This window comes from Patiria miniata, unplaced genomic scaffold (assembly GCF_015706575.1).
Source record: "Patiria miniata isolate m_02_andy unplaced genomic scaffold, ASM1570657v1 HiC_scaffold_10, whole genome shotgun sequence".
NCBI classification, from domain to species: Eukaryota; Metazoa; Echinodermata; class Asteroidea; order Valvatida; family Asterinidae; genus Patiria; species Patiria miniata.
The window spans coordinates 4299538-4326258 of record NW_024037048.1 but is presented as its reverse complement, the minus strand read 5'-3'; the positions used below and the strand labels follow the sequence as shown (position 1 = coordinate 4326258).

The window sequence follows — 26721 nt, the reverse complement described above, 5'->3', positions numbered from 1 at the left end:
TCCCTAAATACCACAGACTAATTTTTTCTTTGCAAACTAATACACCGAAGAAAACACAAATACTGTTTTTGTGCGAGGTAAGCAACACAATTATCCAAATAGCCAGAACATGATTGACAACAAAAAGTGGGACTTACATAATTATTGGAAAAAAAAACAATATCCCAATCTGTTGAATATCTGAAATTCATTTAAGAAACTATTGTTTCAGTATGATTGTTTTTGTATAAACAATTCTCTGGGGGGCATAAGCACAGGAATTTTTTCAGTGTTATATTTAGGCTGATTTATTAGGATAATTTGCAACGATAAAAAAATTGTTTAATTTCCACAATTTTCTATTGTGTCCATAGAGCTATATTAAATTACTAGAGTGCTAACTCCTCATTCTTCCGTGCAGAGGTACTTTGAAGCCGTCCTGCGCACAGACATTTTGAATTCATGTGCGTGTTTGCTGAACATAATGAAATTAGATGGAGTGAATTTTGAAAGTGTACTCTATAAATGCAACGCACAAGAACAACACATGCAAACAACTTAAGCGCGTCATGACGGTGAAAAAAACGTCACGGCAAAAATTATCTGCAGTGGATACGCGCTCGCATTTGCAATGTTTGCGTAGAGCAAAATGAAGCGTTCATTTACTGATTATGATTTGCGGTTTTGGGTGTGGCGGCTTTGATAACGTACCTGTATAGAATACAAATGCAGATATGCAAATAGCCGTACAAAAGCCGTACACAATTTTGAGTTTTCCATTTTGAGTTTTTCCACAATCATGGATGCGCCCAGCAGGCATCACTTTGTACATGGAGTCAGCGCTCTAGTAATTAGATATAGCTCTATGATTGTGTCTTATCTATTACATGTACATACATGTACAATGTACCACTTGTTTTATCAGGGGCACCAACAAATGTGAATTACGGTTTTAAATAATAGGACTTTGCTCCGACTGCTTTTAGCAGAATAAGCCAGTTTGGTATTTCAACTGCACATGCGCACAATGATATGGGTCACGGGTCATTCAGGACAATTGAACGCTCATCAAAAGCGCATGAGCGCGCAGGGAGACGGGTGCACGAGCAGAATGGGTGTTCGCGTAACATCACGTAACATCACATCAGCAATTTTATCCCGAATGAACTTTGACCTGGACTACTTCATCGCGATACCGAACTGGCTTACTGCATGGATACAAATTGTAACAATCTCACTGTGCCAATTCTAACGATTCAATTACAGGTATAAAATAAACTGAAACAAGAGCGAGCGTGTTAAGTACCGTTGAAAACCTGACCCATCCGAACTCTCAGTGCGGTAAACTGGTTCTTTCGGCAAGCAGCATCGAATTCAGCAGGGGTAAATTACTCCACAAGAGTCAGATGACAAAACTCAGTTGTTAAACCTTTACAAACATTGGTTTGGAATGAAAACCAATAGATAATGCTACTTTATTTTTGTTTTTGGAGTTGTTTTTCTTTGGAGGAAGATTTTTTCGGGGGGTTTCATATGATTCTTCCGAGGATAGCAACTTCGTCGGGATTCCCCCCGGAGTCGGAGACGTCTACAAAACCCAGTTTGTTGTAGAACTCCGTGTGGCCCTTGTTGGCAGTGCTGACCTCAACGAAAGCACCGTGAGAACCTAAAAAAAAAGAGACAAAATTACCAAATTCTCAACGATCTTTAAAAAGAAAAGTTGCTGTTGGAGGTGCAAATTCTGCTTTTAGCTTTACTGAAGTTATTAAGGCATCATAAAGGTTGGCCAGTGGCATATCCAGCAGGAAGGCAAGAGGGCTTCCCCTCCGCCTGGCGGCATTTCGATGGCATAATAAGACGATTTTAAGATGGTTTTAAGATGGTTCAGATGCAATACACTAAAGCCTTAATTTTGCTCCTCCCCCCTCCCCCAACATAAAAAGCAGGACACGCTGCCAAGGTTGGGATTGGGTTTTTCTTTACTAAAATCCCCCAAAAGGTGCATGTATTTTTTCTCCGCATGGTTATCAGGAGCCACTAACAAAGCGAGTCAAACATTTTTTTTGTAAGGATACGTTGCGGAGTTGGCTGTACATCTTCGTAGGAAAATTACAACTGCCTATTCAATGTCATCAGGTATGTGTGCGCCCAGTGGGCAAAATGTTCTAAACACACACGCATGTTGCTCAAAATTTCTTCGACCTACGGCACAGCCGATGCGCATCACGAAAATGCTAATGCACGTGACAATCTATGGGCAGTGACGTCATTTGGGAGAGATCTATGTCCTATGTGGAATGGGTATTACTGGCAACTTTGCAAGAATCATCTTGTAGAATGAAGTTGTCAATTTGTAAACAATGCTGATGACTTATTGTCGGGAGATTCTGGGAACCTTGTTCTGAATTCTGCAATTAGTGTCCAACATGCGACTACTGCGGATAAACTTGCCCTTAATTTTTTTCCGGATGTTGAATGATATCATTTCTAAGACTAGAGTCAGTCCGAAATACTGTGATCTTCATTTTCTCGTCCATGTGTAAGGTCGTAACATTTATCTTAGGCACTCACCACTTGTCTTCAGTGCCGACAAGACGCAGGCCAACATGTTCTTGACTACCCCGGTGTCCTCCACACACGGCAGGACGTCCAAGCGAAGCTGTGAGGGAAAGCGGCTGAATAGCGACTCTGTTAAGGGCACGGGGTCTTCATGGAAACTGAGGATCGTTTTCTACAAGCAGGAAAACCAACACAACAAGAGGTATTTAGCTGTAGCATTCGTTTTTGCAGAACTGATGAAAGAACTGCAAAATATACGTTGCAAGTATCGTCCATTCCAAGCACGCTACACCTGTAAAATCAGGGAGAACCCCTTCAATGAGAAAAGCATTGTGCCCGCTATTGGTCAGAAAATCTGTTATGCGGCAGTTGCTTTCTACAAAGCTGATACAACGCTTTCGCCATTGAAGGAATTAGACTTGCTTTTAGTTTATCACTGACTTTCACTTGTGAATTAGACTGGTTGCCTATCTCACTGATGAATTGTCACTTGTGAATGAGACTGGTTGCCTGTCTCACTGTCTGACTGTCACTTGTGAATTAGACTGGTAACCTACTAACCTATCTCATTGCCTGATTGTCACTGGTCACAATTAGGGTTGTTCAGTTTCAAATAATTTAGTATTCGATATTCGAAGCTGCGTTTGACCGAATATACAAAATTTGCCGATCAAGCTTCTTACCATGCAGCATGCATGGCGGAAGGAACAGATGTCACATATCATTTTATTATTTTAATGACATATTACAATAGCTCTCCTCAAAAAGCACATGTAGTACCCAATACTACGGTATCTTTGTCGCGGTATACCCAGGAACTAGCGCAGCAACTTTTACGAAGTCATGGTGGGGGGGGGGGGGGGGGAGAGAGGGGGTTCAACCCACCTGTGCCTGAGTTGGTTTCTTGGTCTCACTAGGCTTGGGGTATTTCCTCTTCATCTCTTCCAACCAAGCCACCTGCACCTGCTTGTTGAAGTTCTTGGCATTGAAGGCGGCCAGAGCGTAGCCCACGATGTCATCCCGGTCACAGAGGACGAAGCAGTACTCCCGACTGAAGGTTAGGAATGTACCCGCAAGCCTGTCAATCAACAGAAATGAAAGATTCAACGATCTATAGATCATTGCTGATATGCAGCTGTGAATTCACAAAAAGAGAATTCAAATCTACATGAGACTTTGGGGCCGTCCATAAAGTACGTACACAAGAAATGCCAAATTTTTAGACCCCCCTTCCCCCCTGTACGCATGGCGTACATAGTGGTTCCAACGCCCCCGCCCCCTGTACGCATACGCATTCCGTTGTACAATATACATTACATGTACTGTTCATGTACATGTACTGTACATACACATTACAAAGTTTTACGAATGCGCTATGCTTGCCGGGTACAAAGCATTATGAATGCGCTATGCTTGCCGGCTAATTGAAGCAGTCTTGTTAGTGGCGATTAATCCAGGGATTAGAGGAAGACATTCAAGTCAGCATACCTGTCTCCGATGAGTTGAGGATGATCAGGATAGAGACCAGAGCCATCCCCCCCATCAGCACATGTGAGTAGACACACCCTGTATACAGCATCCTGGCCAACAACAGAAAGGGGCAAAACAAAAATTAATACAGTGTCTGTTACCCATTCCAAATAGTGTTTAAGATTCACCCTCGCAGGAGATAAATGAATCTCATGTACGACTCATAACCGAATCTCACAAAGCTGAGATATTTAAGTGATCTGTGATGTGTCTTAAAGGGCCCATGTAATGTAATTTTTGTCCATGCAGTCCTTGGAAATGCACTTTGTGTCCCAATTAACCTTATTTTCAAATTTTTTGGTGCCATTTTTGGTTTTTATGTTAATGCAAATTTGCATATTCATGAGCAAAAGTGTGATGTCATTTCAGGCAGAAACCTCAATGTCACAGTTATTTCAGCATCAAAATTTGCCAGAATTTTGGACATTTTGCTTTATTAAATTCTCTTTTCTTCCATGATTCGTTGTTGCGACCTCATCTGTCAGGAAAAGCAGGGAAAATGTTTAAATGTTGAAAGTGCACTTTTTACTAAGATTAACCAAAAAGGGATGTCAAATAGTTTTCATATATGTGACCCGCTCCACAAAAATGAGTCTGTTGTGGCAAAACTGACATTTTGAGTTAACTACATTAATAAAATGGGAATGAAATAAGCTTTCATTTGGTATATCATGGGCCTCTCTAGGACGTTTGGTTGCACTGTTGTGCCTTTTTTAATTCTGTCAAGTTTTTGCAAAGCAAGAAATGTCTCAATGAAGAAAAAAGGGGTTTAAAAATTACAAATACACTGTTACTAACCAAGAAAATCACCAAAAATCATAATTTTTTTTGTCTTTTTCTTACAATATTTAAATTTCTGTGCAAGATATCTGAACTAAAACTATCAAACAACCAAAATAAAACAAAAACAAAAAATCCAAATTTTGAGCAAATTTTCACTGTTTCCATTTAAAAGTGGTGAAAGCTGGAATTCAAGCTATGCGACATCAGACTCATTTTTGCAGAGCGGGTCACATATTTAAGAGGAATAGATAGTTGCACAAATTATGTTCCCAAGTAAAATTCAATTCATGAACCCTATGGGCTCCGTGCGCTAAAGAAAGAGGGCGCCCTTTTTCCTAGCAACGACGTCCCATGGGCGGGACATTTAGCTGGTTGACGCACACCGTTCCTTGTGTGTGACGCACGTACACCAGGGGATTTGTACTATGTACACGCAGTGGTACATGATACGGCCGTGCGTCGCGGCAAAATTGCAGTCAGACAAGATGGCGTCGGTCGGTCCCCCCCCCCCCCCCAACTGTGCTTTCTTTGCCGGTGAGGGCGTACTTGTGAACGGAGCGGATAAGTGACCTTGGTGATACCCTTTTCCAGTCCACATCCACCCAATCTGACAGACAGCCAGACAGACAGACTGACACAGAGATAAGACGAGAGAATCCACCTTACCTCATCGGCAGGCAAGAAGGGCCTGATTGTGTACACCTTGCTACTGACCAGGTACGGCTTCTTGGAAAACAGGTCTGCAGCTCCGTTTAATGGCAGCATTCTCTGTTGAATAAAGTAGGCAACAAGCGTTGGAGGAATTCTACCAAACTCTCAGAAACTACTTGAAATAGCATCAGCATTTCGCTTACATTCCAAAATAAACTGACCTTGGCACATTTTTTTTAATTTTCAATTTGCATGTTTTAAAAGCAATTGTTTTTGTCAATTTTGGACCTTCCAACACTTTGACAACACAATTTTATTTTGGGTTGTGTTTGCACCAATGCACACAAAAGATATACCTAAATCATTATCGTGCTGCAAATAAGTTGAATTTGTAAGTAAATATACCATAACTAAATGTGGGCAGATTCTTGTTCAATGTCTCTTTCAATAGTAAATAACTTTTGTAATGCTAGAAAAATAGCAATTTCAATTTTTTTTTTTTGGGGGGGGGGGAGTTGGGGGTAGTTTGAAACTCAAAAACAGGATAAGGACAGCAACTTTAATGTTACCTGTGAGTTACACGGCCAAGTGTCAGATAAGTGCAATTTCCTTAGAAACAAAACTTTTGACTTAGCTTTTGAAGAAATAAAGAAAGAAAGATGACTTTAAACAAGCTTATTTACTTGTTTAAAAAATTTCCTGAAACCTTCGCAGCAAAATTTGTCGGAGATGAAAAGTGTTCAACTATTGCAAATTCACAGCGCAAAAACTTGCAGGGTTGTCACAAGCTCGCATTCACGGTGAGAACATATTTGACCCGGCTATATGAAGGAATGGACCAGCCCCTTTTCTTAGGCCGCCCTCAGGTCGCCCTTGTGATGACACAGAACAGTTGGCGACTGACTTTTCAGGACCAAGCTGCGCCTAAGCTAAGACTGTTGGCACATATCAGTGGCCGATTTTTTTTGCCACCTTAGTGTAACTGCAACGATATTAAGACGATCGGCATCAGTCGGCGCTAAAAAAAATTCAACGGTTGCAAGAGTAGAAAAATTTCAACTTCTGCATCACGACGGAACAGGTTCCCGACAGCTGGGAACCACTCGCAGTCGACGTCGTGCGTGCATCCAGATCGTCTTATTTCATTGTGTAGCCAATCAGTGTGCGGCAAAAATGGTCGAATGAACAGACGTGGCCGTGGAAGATCGTTTGATTGTTATCAACACGCACACCGCCATTTTGAAGATGTCACATGATCACGTCTATGCTGAGGAATGGTCGTCTTGTTCCGCGAGAATCACACAATTTCTCAGTTTCTGACCTTACACAGACTTTGAATATGCCATTCGGTATGTACATGTACACACTGTGTATTTCAGAGGGTGAAGGCACGGTTCCTTGCAAAAAAAGAATTTCATACCTGGAACTCAGCAGTCAGCCCACCACGGAAGACCCATGGTTCTAGATCACCGCTCATGAAGGCTTCCTTGTAGCCCTTTGAACACCCTGAAAAGAAAAGCAAAACAGAGGAGTGTTGAACAGCTGCAAATTTCACTGTATTTACATCAATCAATTCTCATTGGAACTTTTGAAAAAAAAAAAGATGTTTGACACTCTTTATAAGGAGTATGATTTATTGCTATTGTAAAAACATCATTGTTTTTATAAATTAAAGCACAGTTCAATAACTTTTTTGATGCTTAACCTGTGCTTTTTTATATAACAGACCACATTTTTGTTTAAATGAATCATTGTGATCCCTGATAGGGAATTGTTTATTCCTTTGGAAAATTACAATTGGGGAGTCAAGTTGGCGTAGTGGTACTTTCCTCGCCTTCCACCACTGCGACCCAGGTTCAAATCCTGCCTGGGCCAAAATGTGGATTGGGTTTTCAGTCCCTCCCTTATTCCGTGGGTTTTCCCCAGAACATTCTTCTGGGCTTTTCCTCCCACCTCTAAAACTGTAATTTCTTCTCATTGTCTCCTCTCTACAGGTTTCTTCAGGCTTGCAAGCTGCAGTGCCTATAGGCGCTTTTGAGGAATCCTTGGTTTCATTACCAGAAACGCTTAATAATAATAATGATAATTTGTTTCTATCGATTATTAACGGCCATATTAAACTATTCAGACGGTCAGTTTCCCTGATTAACAGTCGTTGAATATCCAAAATACTTTGCTCTACCTAAGGTAGCCTCAAAGTTATATAATTAGCAGACCTCATGGTCTGGATTCCTGACTCGTGGGGAAAAAAATTGCACACTGATAAGGGCAGCGGGTCTAGATTCAACAAGGGGCGGTTTACAAGAGCAAAACACAGGCAGGTCATCTCAAAAGCTCACTCATGGGCTAAGAGGCCCCTGTTCCTTGCTAGAGCTGTAGAAAAAGACAAAAAATTCTGGCAACTAGCTCCCTGTTGACACAAATGGGTTCAAGTCTAAATCGCTGCATATCGGCGTCCATTTTGTGCCCAGGGATTGAGGCCAAAAGTTGTCGCACTTTCCTGCACCAACAGCTAGGATTCTTGCAGCTGTGGCCCGCTGTTGAGAATGGAATCTGGTGCATTGCACGGCTAGCAGCAAGCATGCGGCAGGACTATTTTTCCCTGACAGATTTTTTGAGGCTGTCACAATATTTCTGGACAACCAAATGTACATATACACTCAGGCAATGACTCTGACATGATTAGGCAGTTTGTTTTGGCTGTGAAAAGCAAGTCAAAATATAACAATAGGAGTAAAAATGAAATGTTATCAATGCATTTTAATAAGTGTTTGTTTATGCATCAGCAAAAACCAGTAGGTGTACATGTACTCACTGTTTTGTACGAATCTACCGGTACGCGTTGGAATTTGACAAATATTTAACAGCATTTTCAATACTTGATTACTGTTAAGCTCTGTGCATTGTTAACCTAAGACTTGTGTAGAAGTCTACCTGTATGATTTCTACAATATCTGAAAGGAAAATACTCCTGCCGTTGCAGAATGCAATGCGCATCGCAGCAAAGTTTGGATATATATATATATGTGTAGCAGCCACACTTGCCGATACCCAACTCCAGTCGGCTGTATGTACTGTCTCTGGCTCACAGTTTGATCCTCTGTCAAAATTGAAGTGAAGGAGCTGTTTCGTGGAATTTTAAAGGGCCACACTTCCTAGCACCTTGCTGCCATGGCTGCTACTAATATTAAAGGTGCGTGCTGCAGTTGCAGGATGTTAATTTAAGGTGGCCCTTTAAAAAGAAACGGGTACAATGTCTTGGTGTCCATATTTTTTCAAAGTTAACATTACCTTTGTTACAACGCAACCAAGCGATCAGATTAAACACTTGTGCTTGGAAGGGTTTCCTTTGAACGCTGGGACTTGTACATTTTGAAAACTTATAGAAGGCAACTGGCTTCACAAGCCGATGGGCCCATCCAACGTTCCCCATCAAAGAATGTTGTGAAAGGAAATTTCACAACAACTCATTAAACTGAGCAATTTGCTTTCTCATCATTCTTTGCTTGACTGTAAACACTAACTTAGCATTGAATGATTGTATCCACAGCGGAATGTAGTCTGAGAAAAAAAAACCTCTTTCCTGTTGTACGTCAGAATTTTTTGATGGACACCAAGACAGTGACCCCAAACCCAGAAACAGTTCATTACACATTTCTTCAGTAAAACATCAGCATTGTCATTTTTAGGCTCCTTTTTAAAAATTTTTGAGGGGAAGCCAACAACGAAGATGTTTTTGCTGAGAAGATACTCCTTGCCTGAATGAAAAAAAGGCACAAGATTAATGGGGAAAACGCCAAAAATAATTTTTCGGTTATTTGCCATCTCTATAATGGATCACACAACAGGAGTAGAAAAAGAAAGCATCATCAAAATTCATTCTGAAAAATGGTATGTATATTTTATGTCAGAATACCGGTTCGATTGCTGTTTGCTTGTGGTATACTGATCGAATTTGCATATAATCCTGAATGTCTGGTTCACAGAGTTCGACAATATTTTATTTCAAACACTTTTTTGTCCTCTAGTTATGGTGAATATTTGCATATCACCACGGTGATCGCAATATTGATGGCAGATAACCAAAAAGTGAGCATTAGAACACCAGAAACCATTCCACAGACAGGGAACAGTGAATTCAGGGCAGGCCTCCAGAGTTGAACTTTTGAGATGACTCGGTCACGGGTAGAAAAGAAAAATCATGCACGAATCAAATCGAACGCAGTAATTCAAGTAAAGCAGGATTTCAATAAGTTAGTTTGGCATTCCAAGTGCACATGTACTTGATTGATTTTTCTTTCAGGACAAACATTTCATCGTATGCTTGCAAAAGCATAGCGGGGTGCCAGAAAAATTGAAGGGATTGTTGTGTTCTGTAGTAACATTTTGCAAAAAACTGTTTGGACAGCGACGTGTTTTTAGGTGTCTGGTGTGTCCAAACTTTTGTGTGAACGAAAGTTTCCATCTCTTTCTTCGATTGCACGAAAAATTACACAGAATGCAGATTCGGTTATCACGTCCCCATAGCCTTTAATGTATTTATCTGCCGCGTTTATCCCGAAAAAAAATCGTCGAATCTTGTTGTGCACCAGACTATTTTGGAATACCGAACTGGCTTATTGAAGTTTTGCTATCTTTAAAAAAAATTAAATTTTGGAGGGGGGGGGAGCTAAAATTGCAGTCAATATTCAAGAAGTGCCAGTCCTTTTCAGCCTCGCAAAGACTAAATCTGATTCGAATCAACAAAAAGTAAAAGAACACAGTAACAAAAATTATGACAAAAGATGACTACCGAATCTGTCTGGCTGGTAACCATGCTTTAAACAAAGGTGGATGGTTTCCAGTGATGGATACCAACAGAAAAAAAGGAAGGGTCAAAGGTTACTTTCTATATTGTAGAATTTGAAAGTCTTGAAACTCAAACCTCACTGCCAGATGGGGGTTGCGCAAACAACTTCTGCGTTAAGCTGCCACACGTCAAAGTAATTAAGTTGTTTTCACAAGAATTTCAAGCACACAACAGCGGCAAGCTAGCTGTGCAGCCTCATCAGTCGAAAAAGTGCAACACATGACAGTTTTAATGTCTTCCAGTACAAAAAACAGCCTTCACGTGGCAAAATGGTCACGTCTATGAAATGCAAGTTATTTTTGCAGTTTCCAATAACACAATAACAAGAAAGGCACGGTTTGGAACAAAGATTTTTTTGTAATTGAGGGGTATCTCTGCGCTAGCGGCAAATAGACCACGAACATTGTGCCATGTTTGGGCTGTTTTGTGTTTCAGGAGGGAATTTTCCAATCGTACATGATGGATGATAGTCCATGAAACAGCAGCCAATACGAGGAACTTTGCCAAGATCTAGAATAAAAAGAGAAACCAAAAAATAAAAACACAGCCATTAGGTTCTGCATGTAGTAAGCGCAAGACGGCAAAGCTTTCGCTGCTCGCTACGCAAACGCAGCACTTTGTTTAGGTAGATGACCTGACTCAGCAGTATAATGGTTAACCTTGACTAACAATCACAGAGCTATATTAAATTACTAGAGTGCTAACTCGATGTACAAAGAGATGCCTGATGGGCGCATCCATGTTTGTACACAAAGCTATGGAGAACTAGAAATTCGCTACGTATTTTGTACGTCTATTTGCATGTATCTGCATTTGTATTCCATACCGGTGCGTTATCGAAGCCAATACGCCCAAAACCAAAACGCACGATCAGCAAATGAGCATTTCATTTTGCTCTACACAAACGGCGCAACGCGTGCGCGTATTTGCTGAGGATGCTTTTTGCCGTGACTTTTTCTAACTTTCATGACGCGCTTAAGTCGTTTGCCTATGTTCCACTTGCACGCTGCATGTAGAGTACACTTTCGAAATTCAATCCATCAAATTTTATTATGTTCTACAAACACGCACATGAATTCAAAACGTCTGTGCCCAGGAAGGCTTCAACGTGTCTCTGCGCGCAAGAATGAGGAGTTAGCGCTCTAGTAATTTAATATAGCTCTATGCTAACAATGGAATAACAATCACGTGACCGACTTGCAAATGACCGAGCCATGACTAATTCCATGTGTCATGTACATGAAGTGGATAAACTGAAAACAACTGGATCAATAGCAATGTCAATCAATTTTCCCTTCATAATCCAGGTCAATTTTAGCAATATATGCATTCACACACTGTGAAGTATTCTTCATCTTAAACCGTAACTCTCATTAAACCTTGTGAAATTCTCCAAAATCCTTTACTCTGCAGGAACCATATATAGCAAACTATTTGGCCTTAAACTTTCATCTGTTACATGTAATGAGGCATCACGCCTCCTGTAAAATAGATGTAACTGCGGATGATCTTCCTCGATCCTGCAACATCTTCCATAATCTGGCGGATTTGGAAGGATTAAGGGGAGGGTAAATATACAATCATAGGTACATGGATTCATTCATCTTCGGTACACTAGTTTTGCCCTTGATTTCGTAAAGGCACAGTTATAATGACTCAAGTCAATGACTCGACTGAAGTCCGACTCAAGTCACAATTTTCGGCCACTCGACGTGACTGGAGTCCCAACGGGTAACTGACTTGCTTTGACTCCTGTCACTGTGAGCAAATGACTTGACTCGACCCGAGTCCCTCGTTAGAAGACTGGACTTGACTCCAGTTCATGGCTAATAACACCCGAGTCCAAAACTGTGCAAAAAATATATTTACGGCGACTCAGTTATTTATGTTCGCGTACTTCACGCTACCGTCAAATTGTGGCTACTTATCGTGTACAATTATATGCCGTATCACAGACTCCCATATCTTGGTTTTATAATGTAGCGCACAAACTACTATCCCGGAAATAGACTTTAAACGCAAATTTCCAAATTCTTGGATTCATCATCGGCTTTGGGCGATTTGGTCTTCCCGAAGTCCAACCACATGTACATATCGTCGGTTGCACCAGGAAGTGACGTATCGGGCTCACAAACTCCATAGACGATACGTCACTTCGTGGTGCACACGTTGATATACAGACCAGGATGAAAAAAAAAAAATATCAACAAGTTACTGCTGAATCCTAACCCATTCTCTGTCTCCTTTGTGTTAATTTATGGTGGTGGATGGTGTTCAAATATCAGTGACTCCAATTGACTCGAGCATAAATTTGACTCGACTCGACTCAACCGCACAATGTGACTCGACTGGACCTTCTTGATCTAATGACTCGACTCGAGTCACTTCCTTTAAATGACTTAACTCGACTCAAGTCACAAAGTTCAGTGACTCGCTACAACTCTGCCTAAAGGCATTTATTTTTAAAATTCTGTTTGCTTCAATAGAATAGTATACAAAATATTGACTGCTCCGAGTGGTGTAGTAAAACTAGCCTCCCAAGGTGATGCATGAAGCGTTCTGTTTCCTGAGGCATTGCTGATGGAAATGTAATGTGCCATGGATCACCTGGCTGTTACTTATTTCACTCATGGAAATGTCAACTCAACTCAATCACCTTGAACCTTTTCAAAATCCCTAGACATGCTGGACAGACTCTGTGGAGGTTTACTAGTTTGTTGCAGTAACATGTACTCTGCAAAATACTTGTAAAAAAAAAATCTACCCAAGAAGTTGCCTAGACTAAGGAGTGGTGGCAAATATTGGGTTACTAGATTATGCTGTCATCGTCTTCCCAGCACTTGGTAGGGCATCCCTTTCTTTTTCTTTGGTTCTCATTTCTGACCGACCCTATTTGGGGCTCCCGATCAAAGCCAAAAAACAACCTGGAACCCCAACTAACAAGAAAAATTAATAAAGAAATGGAGAACAAAATTCAGGCAATCGTGCTCTGTGTTATTTGAAAAGCTACGGAAAGTAAGTTCTGATTTTACTCGAAGCACGGTGTATACTGGTAGCAACCAATGCAGTCCCAGAAGATGCAATGTTGTTGCCTCTCAACATATCTAGGGTCTATAAACTTCACCTTTACTGTCACGTCATGCCTGCCACTACAACCAAGACAGTGAGGTACATGGTGCAGATATCTTATGTAAGTCAACTACATCTTGCCAAACATAGCTTTATTATTGTTCGGTGTTATCAACTCATGATAATATCTTTTGCAATAAACAAAACAAGAGGCACTACGCACTTGGCATCATTTAAGTTATCCATCTATACATACGGGTGCAACTGTAATTTTCTTTTCTTCAGATTTATATTTTTTACCAACCGACTAACTGACCCTAAGAAAAATGTGAGAACCATAGAAACCCTGGCATGCTGGCAGTATTTATACAGTAAGTTATTAAGCACACATTTCAGTGCACCTAACGAAAATCAACAATGACCTCATGTGACCCCTATATGACATTTGACCCCTATATGACATTTGACCTCAAATGTCTCAAGTCACATGTAGTCCCCCTACCCAAAGATTATTGTCACCAAGTTTGGTTGCGAGTGAAGTCTGACTTTTCATGACAGCACTTTTCAGTTTACCAAACCAAAACCAACAAAGACCTCATTTGACCCCTAGATGACCTCTGACCTCAAATGACATCCATTCATCTGATGTCCCCTACCCAAAGTTTATTGTCACCAAGTTTGGTTGAGAGAGAAGTCTGACTTTTCATATGACAACACTAAACAGTTACACTATCCAAAATGGAACACACAGACACACAGACACACAGACGAAATACGCTATCGCAATGTGCCCGGCTTTCTGGTTTAAAAGCCAGGGGGATAAAAACAGCCCAGGGAAACTTACCAAGCCACTTGACGAAGGAGGCCAGCGTGGAAATCACCCCCTCCATGTCCCACATGTACGGGTAGAGGTCGTAGAGTAGGGAGCGGTTGGGGATGTTGAGCAGGCGCATCATCACCTGGTGCACCTGGCGGCTGAAGTCCACGAAAGAGGCGGCCCGGTCTGCCCACTCGCCGGCCTAGTTGCAAGCAAAACAAGGAGCCAGGATATTAAGGAATACATTTGATGCTCATTGCTTCTGTTAGAGCTTAGGTCCCCCTTGAAATATTCCCAATGCCAAGTGGTAGTTTCCCCTCTCATAAAGAAATTCAAAACCTTCACTCAAAGTTGTGGTGCTCCCATTTGTTGTATTATGACGAACACTGTGATTCAGCATACACTGTGCCTGCTGTTCGTCAAGTACAGTGAAATCCCAATCATGTCAATAGGTCAAATCTCAAGGGAATGGATAGAAAATTCGAGATATTCGCAGTCAGAGTTACGCAAAGTTCACAATTTTTCAATGATCATGTACAATGTACATATAAAGCATACAATGTACATGAATGGCTTTCACAGTAACTCGCTATGCCGGACACATTATTTGGCTCACTTTCCTTCTGAGTGGATGGCCACTTAGGCTTAGGTTTTGAATGTCATTTGCGGACAATTCTTAAAATGAAAACAAGGCTGCATGGAAAACAACTTGCAATCCACACCATAAAGCTACATGTATTGAGCTCATTGTACACCATTGTATCTTGCTGTGGTAGTATTATCGTGCAGACATTTATTGTGTCAGTTGATTAAAGCTGGAGTCCATCATTTGCAGCTGTCCAAAAAGTAACTGGCGTAATTCTTGTTGAAAAACATACTTGGTTGAGAGATAATAAGGGGACTAAACTCCCTGTGAAATTATTCTTTCTGGAAAGTTGTCATTTTGAAGAAATCAACAAAAGAAGGCCTTTCCAACGATGCTTCTTAAGACGTACCGTAGGAAATTTAAATTAGTAGTTCATTTTGTTTTGCAGCGAAGCGTGCGCAAGCATTGGCACGACGCACATGTGCGCGGTTGCTATAATTCGTCAGATCAGTGCGCGACACCGCGTAGCTGCAATCGGCTCATTGAGAACGTGTCTCGGACGCTGAATTCAGGCCCAATTTAAAACATGATTCAGGAACTTTTGATTTGATATCAAGATCCTAGAATGCGTTTTTTTCTCGGAATATACAGCTGAAGCTGAGCTGAAACTTCATCAGGTTAGTTGTTCAATACCCTTCTTTAGATTTTGAGCACGTTTGTTGCTTCAAACGAACAAAATGCACAAATTACAAATGATGGACTGTACCTTTAAGAAGGATGCATTGTGACAAGGTCTTAAAACTGCACCTTGTGTTATGCATGCTTATCCATGCATAAACTATGCCTCATTATATAATCCTAACGTTACCAACTCCATCAAAATCCACCAGCACCAGTGGTGGATTTCAATGGATTCAGTCCTGAAGCATTATGTGAAGCAGAGTCAGCGATGGATTTTGATGGACATGGTCTTCTACTAAGTAAAACTACCGGTAAGTAGGGATTACGGTTAAACGAGATATCATCCGCAGTGCTTTTGGATATCATCGGTAATTCCTCATTGTGTTACGATGATTGTTGGTGGATTTTGGAGGATTTTGAAGGATTGAGGCAATGGTCACCGCTCTACTGAACAAATGCAAGAAATAAAAGGTGATTTCGGAGGCTTGAGGCTGCACCAATTAAATGGAGGATTTGGAAGGACTGAGGATGGATCCTAGCCAGAAAAGGCTCAAGGCTAGGGTTAATGAGCGCATCCGCATTATAAAATCTTAGATGTCAAATGTAACAGGGACAGGAAAAAAGTAGACCCCAAATGTTTCGAATGATCCATCCGGCAAATGTAATCAGAATCATACAAACATGTAAGATAATTTGTTTTCTATTCAAAAATGGCCTAAAATACAGGAACAAAGATTACTAAAAAAAGGGGAGAAGTACATCATGATATTTTATTTACCGTATCAGATGGATTGCTTTTGAGTTTGGCCTCGCAGATATGATGAGCATTCGTTTTCAACCAGTGTATCTCCTCCAACATCTTGACCGCTCTACTACCGTGCTCATACGGCAGATAAAATAGTTCCACCAGGAGCAGTACGTCCTCCACGGTGATCTTCTCCGTGGCAGCCAGTTTCTTGGTCCGTTTGTCCGAGTCTGAATCCTCGTCGGGGATGTCCGAGTCAGGCTCGGCAGACTCAATGTTCACGTCTTCCGGTTGGCTGTCGGCATCTGCTCCATCGCTCTGCATCTCAGTATCCGTGTCCGTCATTGTCTCTGCCATCGCTTCCACCTCTGGGGTCTTGCTGTGCGAATTCGACGTGTTTTCAGGTTGTGCGTGGTTCCCCTCCGACTCCTTCTCCACGGTTTCGTCAATCTGCATGGCAACCTCGCTGACCTTACAGACCGTCGTGGTGGTGGTGGAGACGTTGGAACTCATCTTGGTTGGCACAACACAGCTCGGCACCGTCTCCTTCCGGGAGGAGAAATCCCCGTTGCAGTCCATCGGCTCCAACGGATCGCCCGGCGCAAAGGCGTTGGACACCAGCGAGTTGACGGGGTTGGGAATCGGCTTGAAGTTCTCGGCCGCCGCGCTGACTGCGGCCAGGGTGTCGAAGGCCTCCTTGTTTTTCAAGAGTTCCTCGGCCAACTGTCCCTCCCCCGGAGAGGGCATGTCTTTGCTGCTGGACGTGGTGGGAGTTGTAATACTCATGCAAGTGTTGATACTGGGTATGGGCGGGGCCGTGGGGGGCACAGTCACCAGAGGTGGGGCTAGTAAACGTTTCTCATTTCCAGGCAAGACAGTCATTATCACTTCCATCCATTCTGTGACGGCGGCTTTCAACGCCAAGTCCGGATCATACTGCCCGTGGTTGGGATAGTTCCTGTGTGGGGGAACGGACTCAATGTCCCCTTCTGTTTCCAGTTTGATTTCCGCCGTAATGGTAGGATTGTCCGAAGGGCTTCCTGCTTTATGGAAAAATGAAAGAAAGTCTTGGTCAAGCTGAGCACACGAGATGTTATCAATTTGGTGAAAGATTACCTGGAATTGCTGCAGTTTCTGAAAACCTGCAACTTTCCGGGCTATTTGTGGGTAATACGAGTTCCCTAGCTTAGGATATTAACAGATTCACCACATTTGTTACACATGCATTGTGAAGCTGCATGTACATGTAGGGAAGATGTTTCTTTTATACTCATTTCCTTTCCGTCAAGTTACTGAAACAGAGAGTAATAATGCAACATATGATTTACCGTCACAAAACTCTGCTTAACATATCTCCGCAAACCAATAAAGAAAATTCTGCACTATGGTTAGCATATGTTATGAGTTAAGAATTTTGAAGCTGCAGAAAAAGTTTACAAGTCAGAGTTTCAATGCTGGGGGAAAAAAAATTAAAATAAAAAATCGCTGAAATCTTCACTTTTCAATCTTTTCCAAAATGTCCACATGAAATGTTTCAAACTGTCCTACCATTGCCGATTACTAGCAAGTTCCTGATATCATCCTCACATCAGGCCGGATTAAGTGTTCTATAGGCCCTAGGCACCAGTGTTCCGGAGGCCCTACTCTGACCTAGCCACCAACACCAATTTCATGTTGATGCTAAGCTGTACTAAGCAAGCCAGGCCACACCGTGATATTTTCGTAGGACCTCAAACTTTTTGTAGGCCCCCAAATTTTAAGTAGGCCCAAGGCAGAGTGCCTATTGGATAATTCCGGCCTGACACAATTGCTACACAAAAACATGGAGGCCAAAAATGAGCCATTGAGAAGCATTTTTGGCAAGACAAAATGGGCAATATGGATGACTTTTCCACGTACGCAACTCAACTCTCATTTCGAATTTTGCGCTTCGAGCACGTATAAAATAAGGACTGTTTTGTATTCGCACCATAAAGCAATGGCAGTGTGGCGTGGCTGAGGTTATTCGCAAAGGGCTCTTAGTGATTTATTATGCGCGCAGACTGCAACTTGTTTTGATGTTCCAATTTGCTGCCGAACCCAAATTGAAGCAATGTTCAGATAACATGTTTCGAACCGAATTGGAACCAAACCGGAACTGAACCTGAGGGATCTCAAATGATGTTGCCTTACCACTGGGCTCCTCCTTGCTTTCGTCAGGGTCTCCGTCGCAACAGTGCGACCACGTGGCCAGGGTGTGCAAGGCAATGTAGTTGGCTTCATATTCACAGTTGGGGTTGGTCAGGATACCACTGACGTAGGAATGTAGCTCAGAGGAACGGCCTTTGAATGGACCTACATGTAAAGGATACAAAAATATATAAATGTGTAGACCATATACCATAATCCATCTATGTTCACTGCACTGCGACCGAGTCTAGGAAACAAATGTAAAGAAATTTGTTGGAGAGTTTCTCAATAAATCGAGAAAGAAAATCTGTAAGTAAACTATGTTCGTCATTTCATGCATTTACAGCATTCAATCCTTTTTTTAGGCAGTCTTTCATACTTCAACATAAAAGCATGTCACACTTGTTTACCCACAGTGGCCGCAAGAAAAAATGAAGTACAGCATGTGCATCAGAACGTTGCACGTGTCACACTGCGTTAACGTGTAAACATGATGAATTAAAGTAGGGGAAGTTATATCCTGGACTTCCACACAGTAAACGATTAGTACACATAGGAAAAAGGACACTGTGCTATAAAATGTGTAACTCAACTTAATAATGACAATAATGACAATGACGATAATATTAATGAAATATTCTCCCATCTGTTACACGTATGCATTTGCTGCTGCATTCATGAACAAAATTGTCTACATGTTGTGCACACTTACAATTGACTCAGTTCCTTCCATGTTTGCAACTCTGCAAACTTTCAAAAACTTATTTGAGGTACACTTTTAATGGTCAGTTTTTTGTTAACAGTTACTAGATGGGCAATTCCGTAAAATCCAACATACGTCCGACCACATGATGTACATGTACAAGTTTGTTAAAGTGGTGATACCTTTAATAGTTTGGTCTGTGATTGTTTTCTACTCATTAGATGTCACATATTAGTGATGTATCACATTCACTTTTCCAACAGCACCTCATTAATTAACCCCAACAGAACTCAACCCATCAAACCCCAACGGCATGTTTTGTTGGAATCTGTCAGGATGGGTACAGTACTCCTAAACTGACAGTCTTTTACATTGGGTTGGCACACCTCCAGAATCAAAGTCAGAAATATGTGTGTACAGTTTCCCATATGGTCTTGGAATTTGCCAGGATGGGTATGGTTCCTAATAAATTATGCTAGGGAGTTAGGATTAAAGTGTCTGACATGTACATCTGAATTTCAGAATTGCCCAAATGTGTTGTCAACAAAATCAGATCCCAATATTTTTGAAATCAGATTTGACTTTGTACTCACCAAGGAATATCCTCTGTTGGTCGTAATCATTGGCGTGGACGTTATCCCAGATGACCGGTTTCCTCTTGATCACTTCGGTTAATTCCAGTATGGACTCAACCGATATCGTCTTGGAAACAACTTTGGGTCCTGCATAGAAAAAAAATAAATGGGATCTAACACATAGTTCGTGTGAAAAAAAAAATGTGTGATATCACTAATTCCCTATCAATTAGAATATGAATCAATTCATCGCGGCATAAATCAGAAAGAGGAGATAAACTTTTTGGCTTTTCTGCAAAGTTGTGGTTCGATGGTCATGAAACTTGGTGGATAGCTAGATAATGGTACCAGTATGCAAAACCATGACGTCATCATGACGTCATCAGTTGATTTTTTTATGATTTTTCTAATATTTACAATTTCATTCGGCTTCCAAAATTTAACACTTCCTTTCACTGGATTGACTTCAAGCTTAGTACAAACCAAGTCCACAATGCAAATGTATGACAAGTGTTACCAAATCCGAAGTGACGTCAACATGATGCCATCAACAAATTTTCTTATATTTTATATCTGTTGTCGGTAGCTCAATATAATTTTTTATGAACTTTGAACAAAAAAATAAAATTTACATGACTGCACATTGGCAAAAAAGCATCATGTCATACAAAAATAATGCGGAAAAGCCCTATGTTCTGTTTTCAAACAGACATAGACCTCTAGTTTTGTTTGTTTCCAGTTGAGCAAGCACTTAGGAAGGTAATTTAAAAAATACAACATGACTTGAGGAGAACTAGTGCTACAATAGTGGTCCCCCCGACTCAACTACTAAAAACAGTCAATCGATTGACTTTTTGTGGCTGCTCGGATGGCATTGTTGAATTTGCCAGCCAGAGGAGGGAGGTTAAGGGGGTTCTTAAAGGTAGGGCAGATCATTTGTCGATTGTGCATTTTTTTCATTTGAAGCAACAAAATAGCTCAAATCTGTAGACGTGTGCTTAACAACTAACCTGATGAAGTTTTAACTCTGTGAATGCTGTATACTTCGAGAAAAAAATATCCTAGGATCTCGTTTTCGACTCAAAATTTGCCAAGTCATAGTTTGAATTGCGCCAAAAATCAGCGTCCGGAACACATTCTTATTCAGCCGATTGCAGCTACACAGTGTCATGCACTGAACTGACGAATTACAGCAATCGTGCGCGTGTATGCGTTGTGTCAACAATTGGCGCGCACCCATTCACGGATGCGCCGAATTACAAAACCAACTACTAAAGGACATTTCCAATGATGCATCACTTGACGCGCTGTTGGAAATGGTTTTCTTTCATTGTTTTCTTCAAAATGACAGCATGCCAGAAAGACTAATTTCACATGGAGGTTAGTGCCATTACTATCTTTAAACCAAGTGAGCTTTTCAACAGTAATTTTGTCACTGACTTTGTGGATAGCTGCAAATGATCTACCCTGCCTTGATATACATAGAGTTCATATCCAAATGGGCTAATATACTAAATTTCAATAATTTTACCTGTCCACATGATTTTGATATCTGGTAGTAGCTTGGCACCTAGTGTCCTCAGGTATTCAGACTTGCGGACAGAAGGTTCTGCTCTTGTTGCACAATATTCTGTAAATAAGGCAAGAAAAGAATACTGTAGGAAGCTGAAACGTCATGCACACTAATGATGTGCAAACCCGACCCGAAACCGAAACGACACCGACTTCGGGTCGGGTCAGTTTGCCCATCTTTTCAGTCGGGTTTCGGTTTCGCATTTACATTTTCGGGTCTGGTCGGGTTGGTTTAGCCATATTTTGAAAAAACTGAAATAAACTGAAATAAACCGAAACAGTTGAGAAATTCAGGTGATGCAATATTATTGACAGTCACTGTGACCGCAGCCCATTGTGTGGTGTGGCCACCGAGCGCACTATCAAGTTCCCACGGTTTTAATGTCTCTAGTCGGATCGGGACTGAAAGTGAAATAGATAGATTGTAAAGTGATACTGCGTGGACTCTCGATCAACCCACTGAGTATGACAGAGAAAGAGAGACGATGGTTTTGCAAAAGAATTCATGCCCCACGTGGGTAAGGGGAGGACAGGCACAAAAAAGTGATCACTTTGCCCTAGCCAGGAATTCGGGGTTTTTTGTGTGTTTTTTTTCGGGTCGGGTCCGTTCAAGTCGGTTTTACCTTATTTATTGTCGGGTCGGGTCGGTTTGAGGGAGTTAAAATCGGTTTCGGTTCGGATTCGGTTTATATCTCTAATGTTTCAGGTCGGTTTGGCCTGGTCAACCCAACCGGATGCACATCATTAATGCAGACTAGCCACCCATAAATCGTCATTACATGGTATTACCGAAATATCGTCCAAGCCTAATATCCAATGAAATCTGGGCAGAAGGCATTGGCATGTCTAGCTGACTGCGAGATAGAGACCAAGTTCAATTTGGGAGGTTTATTACCAGTTGGGCAAAACAGGAACTTGGGCTGTCCGAGATGCTGAAAGACCTCGTTGGTGACAGAGACCTGGGCGTGGGCAAAGGTCTGAAACACCTCCTTATCAGCTGCACACATATCCGTGTCAATGTCGTCAAAGAGTAGAGAGAACGCCTCACATCCAAACTGGCGAACCTTCAGGGATAAAAACAGAGATAAAATTGTTCGGTTAACATGTAAGCAGTGTTGTCATCGAGTACATTCCCATGGGTAAGAGTATGAGTATCTTGCCATGAGTATGAACAAGCGTGCAAAGCAATTTTTCCCCATGAGTACGAGTACATAAGAGTGCATTTCCAAGAGTATGAGTAAGAGTACAAGTACCGTATTTAATATGAGTACAAGAACATTTCGATAGGTACACCGGTATCTTTCAAGGGCTTTTTGCTGTCAAACTAGGCATTAAAGCGTCTCGAACGACAGAAAGTTTTTTTCCCCCCTGCAGGTACCTCTTAAAGGTACAGTCCATCATTTGTAATTTGTGTATTTTGTTCGTTTGAAGCAACACACGTGCTCAAATCTAAAGAGGGGTGCTGAACAACTAACCTGATGAAGTTTCAGCTCAGCTTCAGCTGTATATTCCAGAAAAAAACAGCATTCAAGGATCTCTATTTCAAATCAAAAGTTGCTGAATAATGTTTTGAATTGGGCCTGAATTCAGCGTCCGAGACACGTTCTCACCGAGCCGATTGCAGCTACGCGATGTTGCACACCGATCCAACGAATTATAGCAACCGCGCGCATGTGCGCATCGTTCCAACGGTTGCGCGCATTTCACCGAATAAAAAAAATACTAACGCCATCTAAGGACCAGTTATTTTTTAATTGTTTCTTGAACATACATAATTTTTTTTGAAAATGAAGTCTGAAGGACAGTCTGCCTAATTTGTATGTACCTGTTCGAGTTTCCTCTTGAGACATGTGACTTCTTTGGCACTGGAGAAGGTAACATCCAGGCCAGGGGACAGTGCATAGACAAAGTCTACATTGTTTTCTTTGGCTGCGTCAATCAGTCCGGTCAAATGCTCTGTGAACAAAAAAATGAGTCATAGGCAAAAATATGGTAAAAAATTAATTCGAATTAATGACAAACTTCATGGTCAGAAATTACCCTAATACCTCCTATCTCGTGCTGGTTATCATGATCAATTCTGTTCCTTTGTTTGCAAATCTGAGTCTTTTACAATTCAATGACTTGAACGAATTTATGTATAGATTTATAAATAATGCATTACCTACAATTTGTATGAATGAGATGATGTGCACTCACTTAAAGGGAATAAACAACATTTGCAAACATCAAAAAACAAAACTACCAAATTATTATGAAATACCTTACTGGACTATTAGTGAATGACAGTCTAAAGCATCCTGTAAAATCATGGCATCTGGTGTGCTGTCATTTAAAAAAAAAAGTGATATTTTTGTATCGATTTCCAACGCTGGTCGGCCGACCAGCGTTGGAAAAACCTGACTTTTTTCAACTACTGCCCCCAATTTACCAAATTTATTCAGTCCACATTTTGTTTGCAATTGGTAACACGCCCTGAACGGATGCAAGCCAGCTAGACTGGTTCTATGACCTTACAATTCCCCGACATCTATAAATTGCTCCGTTTCATCTTAAGTGGGGTCAGGGAACCAGACTTCAGGAACATGATTGTTTCTTTTGGTTTTTCCAGCATCTACGAACACAATACTTCAAAAAAGTCAGTGAAACAATATTTGCTATAAAATACTAACCCCCCAAATCCATCCATTTCTGTAAATTATGGCAAAAGCAAATGTTGTATATTCCCTTTAACTCCTTTTTTACATTAACCTCTGACAATGAGCAAATTTTCGGGTTCTCAGTTTGAACAGAAAACCCCTATTTAACTGAACAGTGTCTTCACGAAATGACATCACAGCAACAGCACCCTCAGTTGTCCGGAAAAGAATGGAATTTTTTTTAAAAATGTTTAGTGCACTGTTCAATAAAATTAACCAAATAGGGAAGTCAAATAGTTTTCAAATGTTTAAAGGGAATGTACAACATTTGCTTTTGCTGCAATTTTCAGAAATAAATGGATTTGGAGGATTAAAATGTTATAACAAATATTGTTAAAATGACTTGTTTCACGTTTTGGGCTTGTAGATGCTGGAAAAACCAAGAAAACCAATCATGCTCTTGTAGTCTGGTTCCCTGACCCCACTTAAGATGAAACGGAGCAATTTATGGACTTTTGGGAATTGTAAGGTCAGAGAATCAGTCTAGCAGGCTTGTACCCCTTCACAGGTGAGTAATCAATTGCAAAAAAACTAATTATGAAAAATTGGGAGCAGTATTTGAAAAAAAGCCAGTTTTCTCCAACGCTGGTCGGCCGACCAGCGTTGGAAAAATACCAGTTTTCTTGAAAATGACAGCACACCAGGAGCCACAATTTTACAGGACGCTTGAGACTGTCATTCCCTAACAATCCAGTAAGGTATTTCGTGATAATTTGATCATTTTGCTTTATAAATGATGTTTGCAAATGTTGCATCTTCCCTTTAAGAGGAGTAGAAAGTTGCACACAATATGTTCCTAAGAAAATTCACATCATGGACCCTTTAACAAATGAGTCACAGACAAGGTGCTTTTAAGGCACTACATGAGACCGAGGACATTTCAAAGATATCTCCTTTCAAAGAGTTGACTTCCTTACTTACCAGCTTCTTCGACCGAGTACATTTCTCGCCAGTACATCCGATGTTTGCAGTCGTCTTTCGGTGCGTACATGTACGTGTTGAGCTTGAGTCGTCGCATGAGAGCAAACAGGTTCTTGCGCTGGGCTGTCGTCCATGGCCGGCCGTAAAAACCTTGAAAAGGACAAACGGTACCATTTCACGCATGCACATTATGGTCATTAACTATACATAGGTAAGGGCGGGCTGACGTCATCCGATAAAAACTCTACTCATTTGTACACCAGTTTTCACTGTTTTTTTTTTATGTGTTACCATTCAGCACTCCAGACTTGAGAACCATTGAGTTTCAAGAACATAGGTCTGGACACTAGATAAGCCAATGTGAGAATACGCACTTGTTCTTCGGTATCACATCAGCACTGAGCCAATTCGTAATGACATTTTTGTTTTGCCTTTGAACAAATGAGGACCTAACGTGTCAACGAGCAAACAGCAAATCTCAGTCTTGAAAGGGGAAATGTCTCTTTCTTTCCGAATTGTAAGGTTACCTAAATACCATCATCTTTATTTTTGATCTCTATATTGGATCCTGAGATGGTGTATTCTGGACCTTGTGGTCTGTGTTGGGGGTAAAGTCTGACGGTTTTGGTGGATGAGTTCCACGAATGGTTTCGGCTCGGACTCTAACATCGCCAAATCATGACCAAAAATTACCAAAGCCTAAAGGTAATTTCAATTTTGGTGGACTGTTTTTAAATTTAAAAAAAAGGGATGAAAAGATCCATCAGTAAACAGTCCACCAAAACTGACAACTTAAACCATATAGCGCAGCGTATTTAGTGTGCCCAAATAACGTACATAATAATTTTATGTACTGTTGTGCGATGCAAAGCATACAATCCCCCTCCATCCCAAATGGTCGAGCCGCATGTACAGTTGACCTGCTGAGGTCATGCAAAGATCCGCACACGCACAACGTACATAAACACACATGAAGAATGACCCACGTATTCGTCGGAGTCTGGTGAATAAAAACTGGGATTTTCCACCTCAAAATTTGTCCCATGATCCAAATGTCAATGGTTCTAAAACATTTTAGAGTTAACAAATAAATTCAGTAAAACTTTTTGGGTGGATTTGTGTTTCAGAAATTGGAATTCCAGACAACGGTATAACTAAACTATTTCGTCTATTAAAGTGCATTTCCAAAAGACATAGCGTACTGACCCGTAAAAATCAAAATGCTAGAACTTAATGCTAGAAGTAAGTTCAAAACATGAAGGAGTCCTAATGTAATGCACCTATCAAATGTTTGTAGGCCTACATGTTGTATTGTCCCCTCTAAATCTTTCAATATTTTCCCTGCTAACAAAACAGTGCTAATAAATTTGACTTTTTTAGGACATATTTTCACTTTCTGTCTTCTGATGGCTGATGATACTAGGGATAGGTCACAGAAGTGAAAAATTACTGATGGCCAGACAGGCCTATGTGGGAATCCTTCAAAAATGACAAATAAATAATGTCTGGCATGTCTGGCAATCATGGCAATGTCTGGTTCAGACTGGTTCATTTAAAACTCACCCTCCACACAGCCACAGTAAAAAGAAGACGGTGGAATCATGTTTTCATGGGTCTTTTCGACTTCAAAGAATGTCCAATGTCATACTTGAATCATCATGAACCCTGTATGCATCGGTAATTTAATACAATTTACATGGAATGCAACATTTTAGGTGATAACTGGTGCTTGCAGGATCAGGAATTGGACACCCGTGTCATTCGCCACACAGGATCTTTGCACTACTGACTCAAAGGGTGACCGTAAGGTAATGACAAAATTCTGCTAGATAC

At 41.0% G+C, this 26721-nt stretch overlaps 1 protein-coding gene across 3 annotated transcripts; it reads right to left on the bottom strand.

The window, feature by feature from the left end:
- On the bottom strand, positions 1 to 26698 carry LOC119735858 (protein O-GlcNAcase-like). Of its 3 annotated transcripts, none has more exons than XM_038209799.1 (16): positions 26452 to 26698; positions 24889 to 25038; positions 23094 to 23224; positions 22164 to 22332; positions 21228 to 21326; positions 19715 to 19843; positions 18422 to 18583; positions 16283 to 17292; positions 14265 to 14439; positions 10808 to 10861; positions 6923 to 7008; positions 5518 to 5619; positions 4027 to 4118; positions 3424 to 3616; positions 2551 to 2710; positions 1 to 1645 (listed from the first exon to the last, which is right to left on the bottom strand). In XM_038209799.1, the coding sequence occupies exons 1-16, from the start codon at positions 26489 to 26491 to the stop codon at positions 1509 to 1511; spliced, it is 2889 nt and encodes a 962-aa protein (XP_038065727.1). In that variant the 5' UTR covers positions 26492 to 26698; the 3' UTR covers positions 1 to 1508. The 3 variants fall into 3 exon arrangements, with proteins under 3 accessions (XP_038065727.1, XP_038065736.1, XP_038065743.1); XM_038209808.1 differs by having other exon boundaries at positions 16283 to 17289; XM_038209815.1 differs by lacking the exon at positions 10808 to 10861 and having other exon boundaries at positions 26452 to 26697.
- Positions 26699 to 26721: the final 23 nt, after the last annotated feature.

Coding starts and splice junctions, on each gene's coding strand:
- LOC119735858 (XM_038209799.1), bottom strand. CDS start 26,491: ATGATTCCACCGTCTTCTTTTTACTGTGGCTGTGTGGAGG. Junction 22,333..23,093: donor TCAAGAGGAAACTCGAACAG/GTACATACAAAT, acceptor TTATCCCTGAAG/GTTCGCCAGTTTGGATGTGA. Junction 5,620..6,922: donor GGCTGACTGCTGAGTTCCAG/GTATGAAATTCT, acceptor TTTATTCAACAG/AGAATGCTGCCATTAAACGG.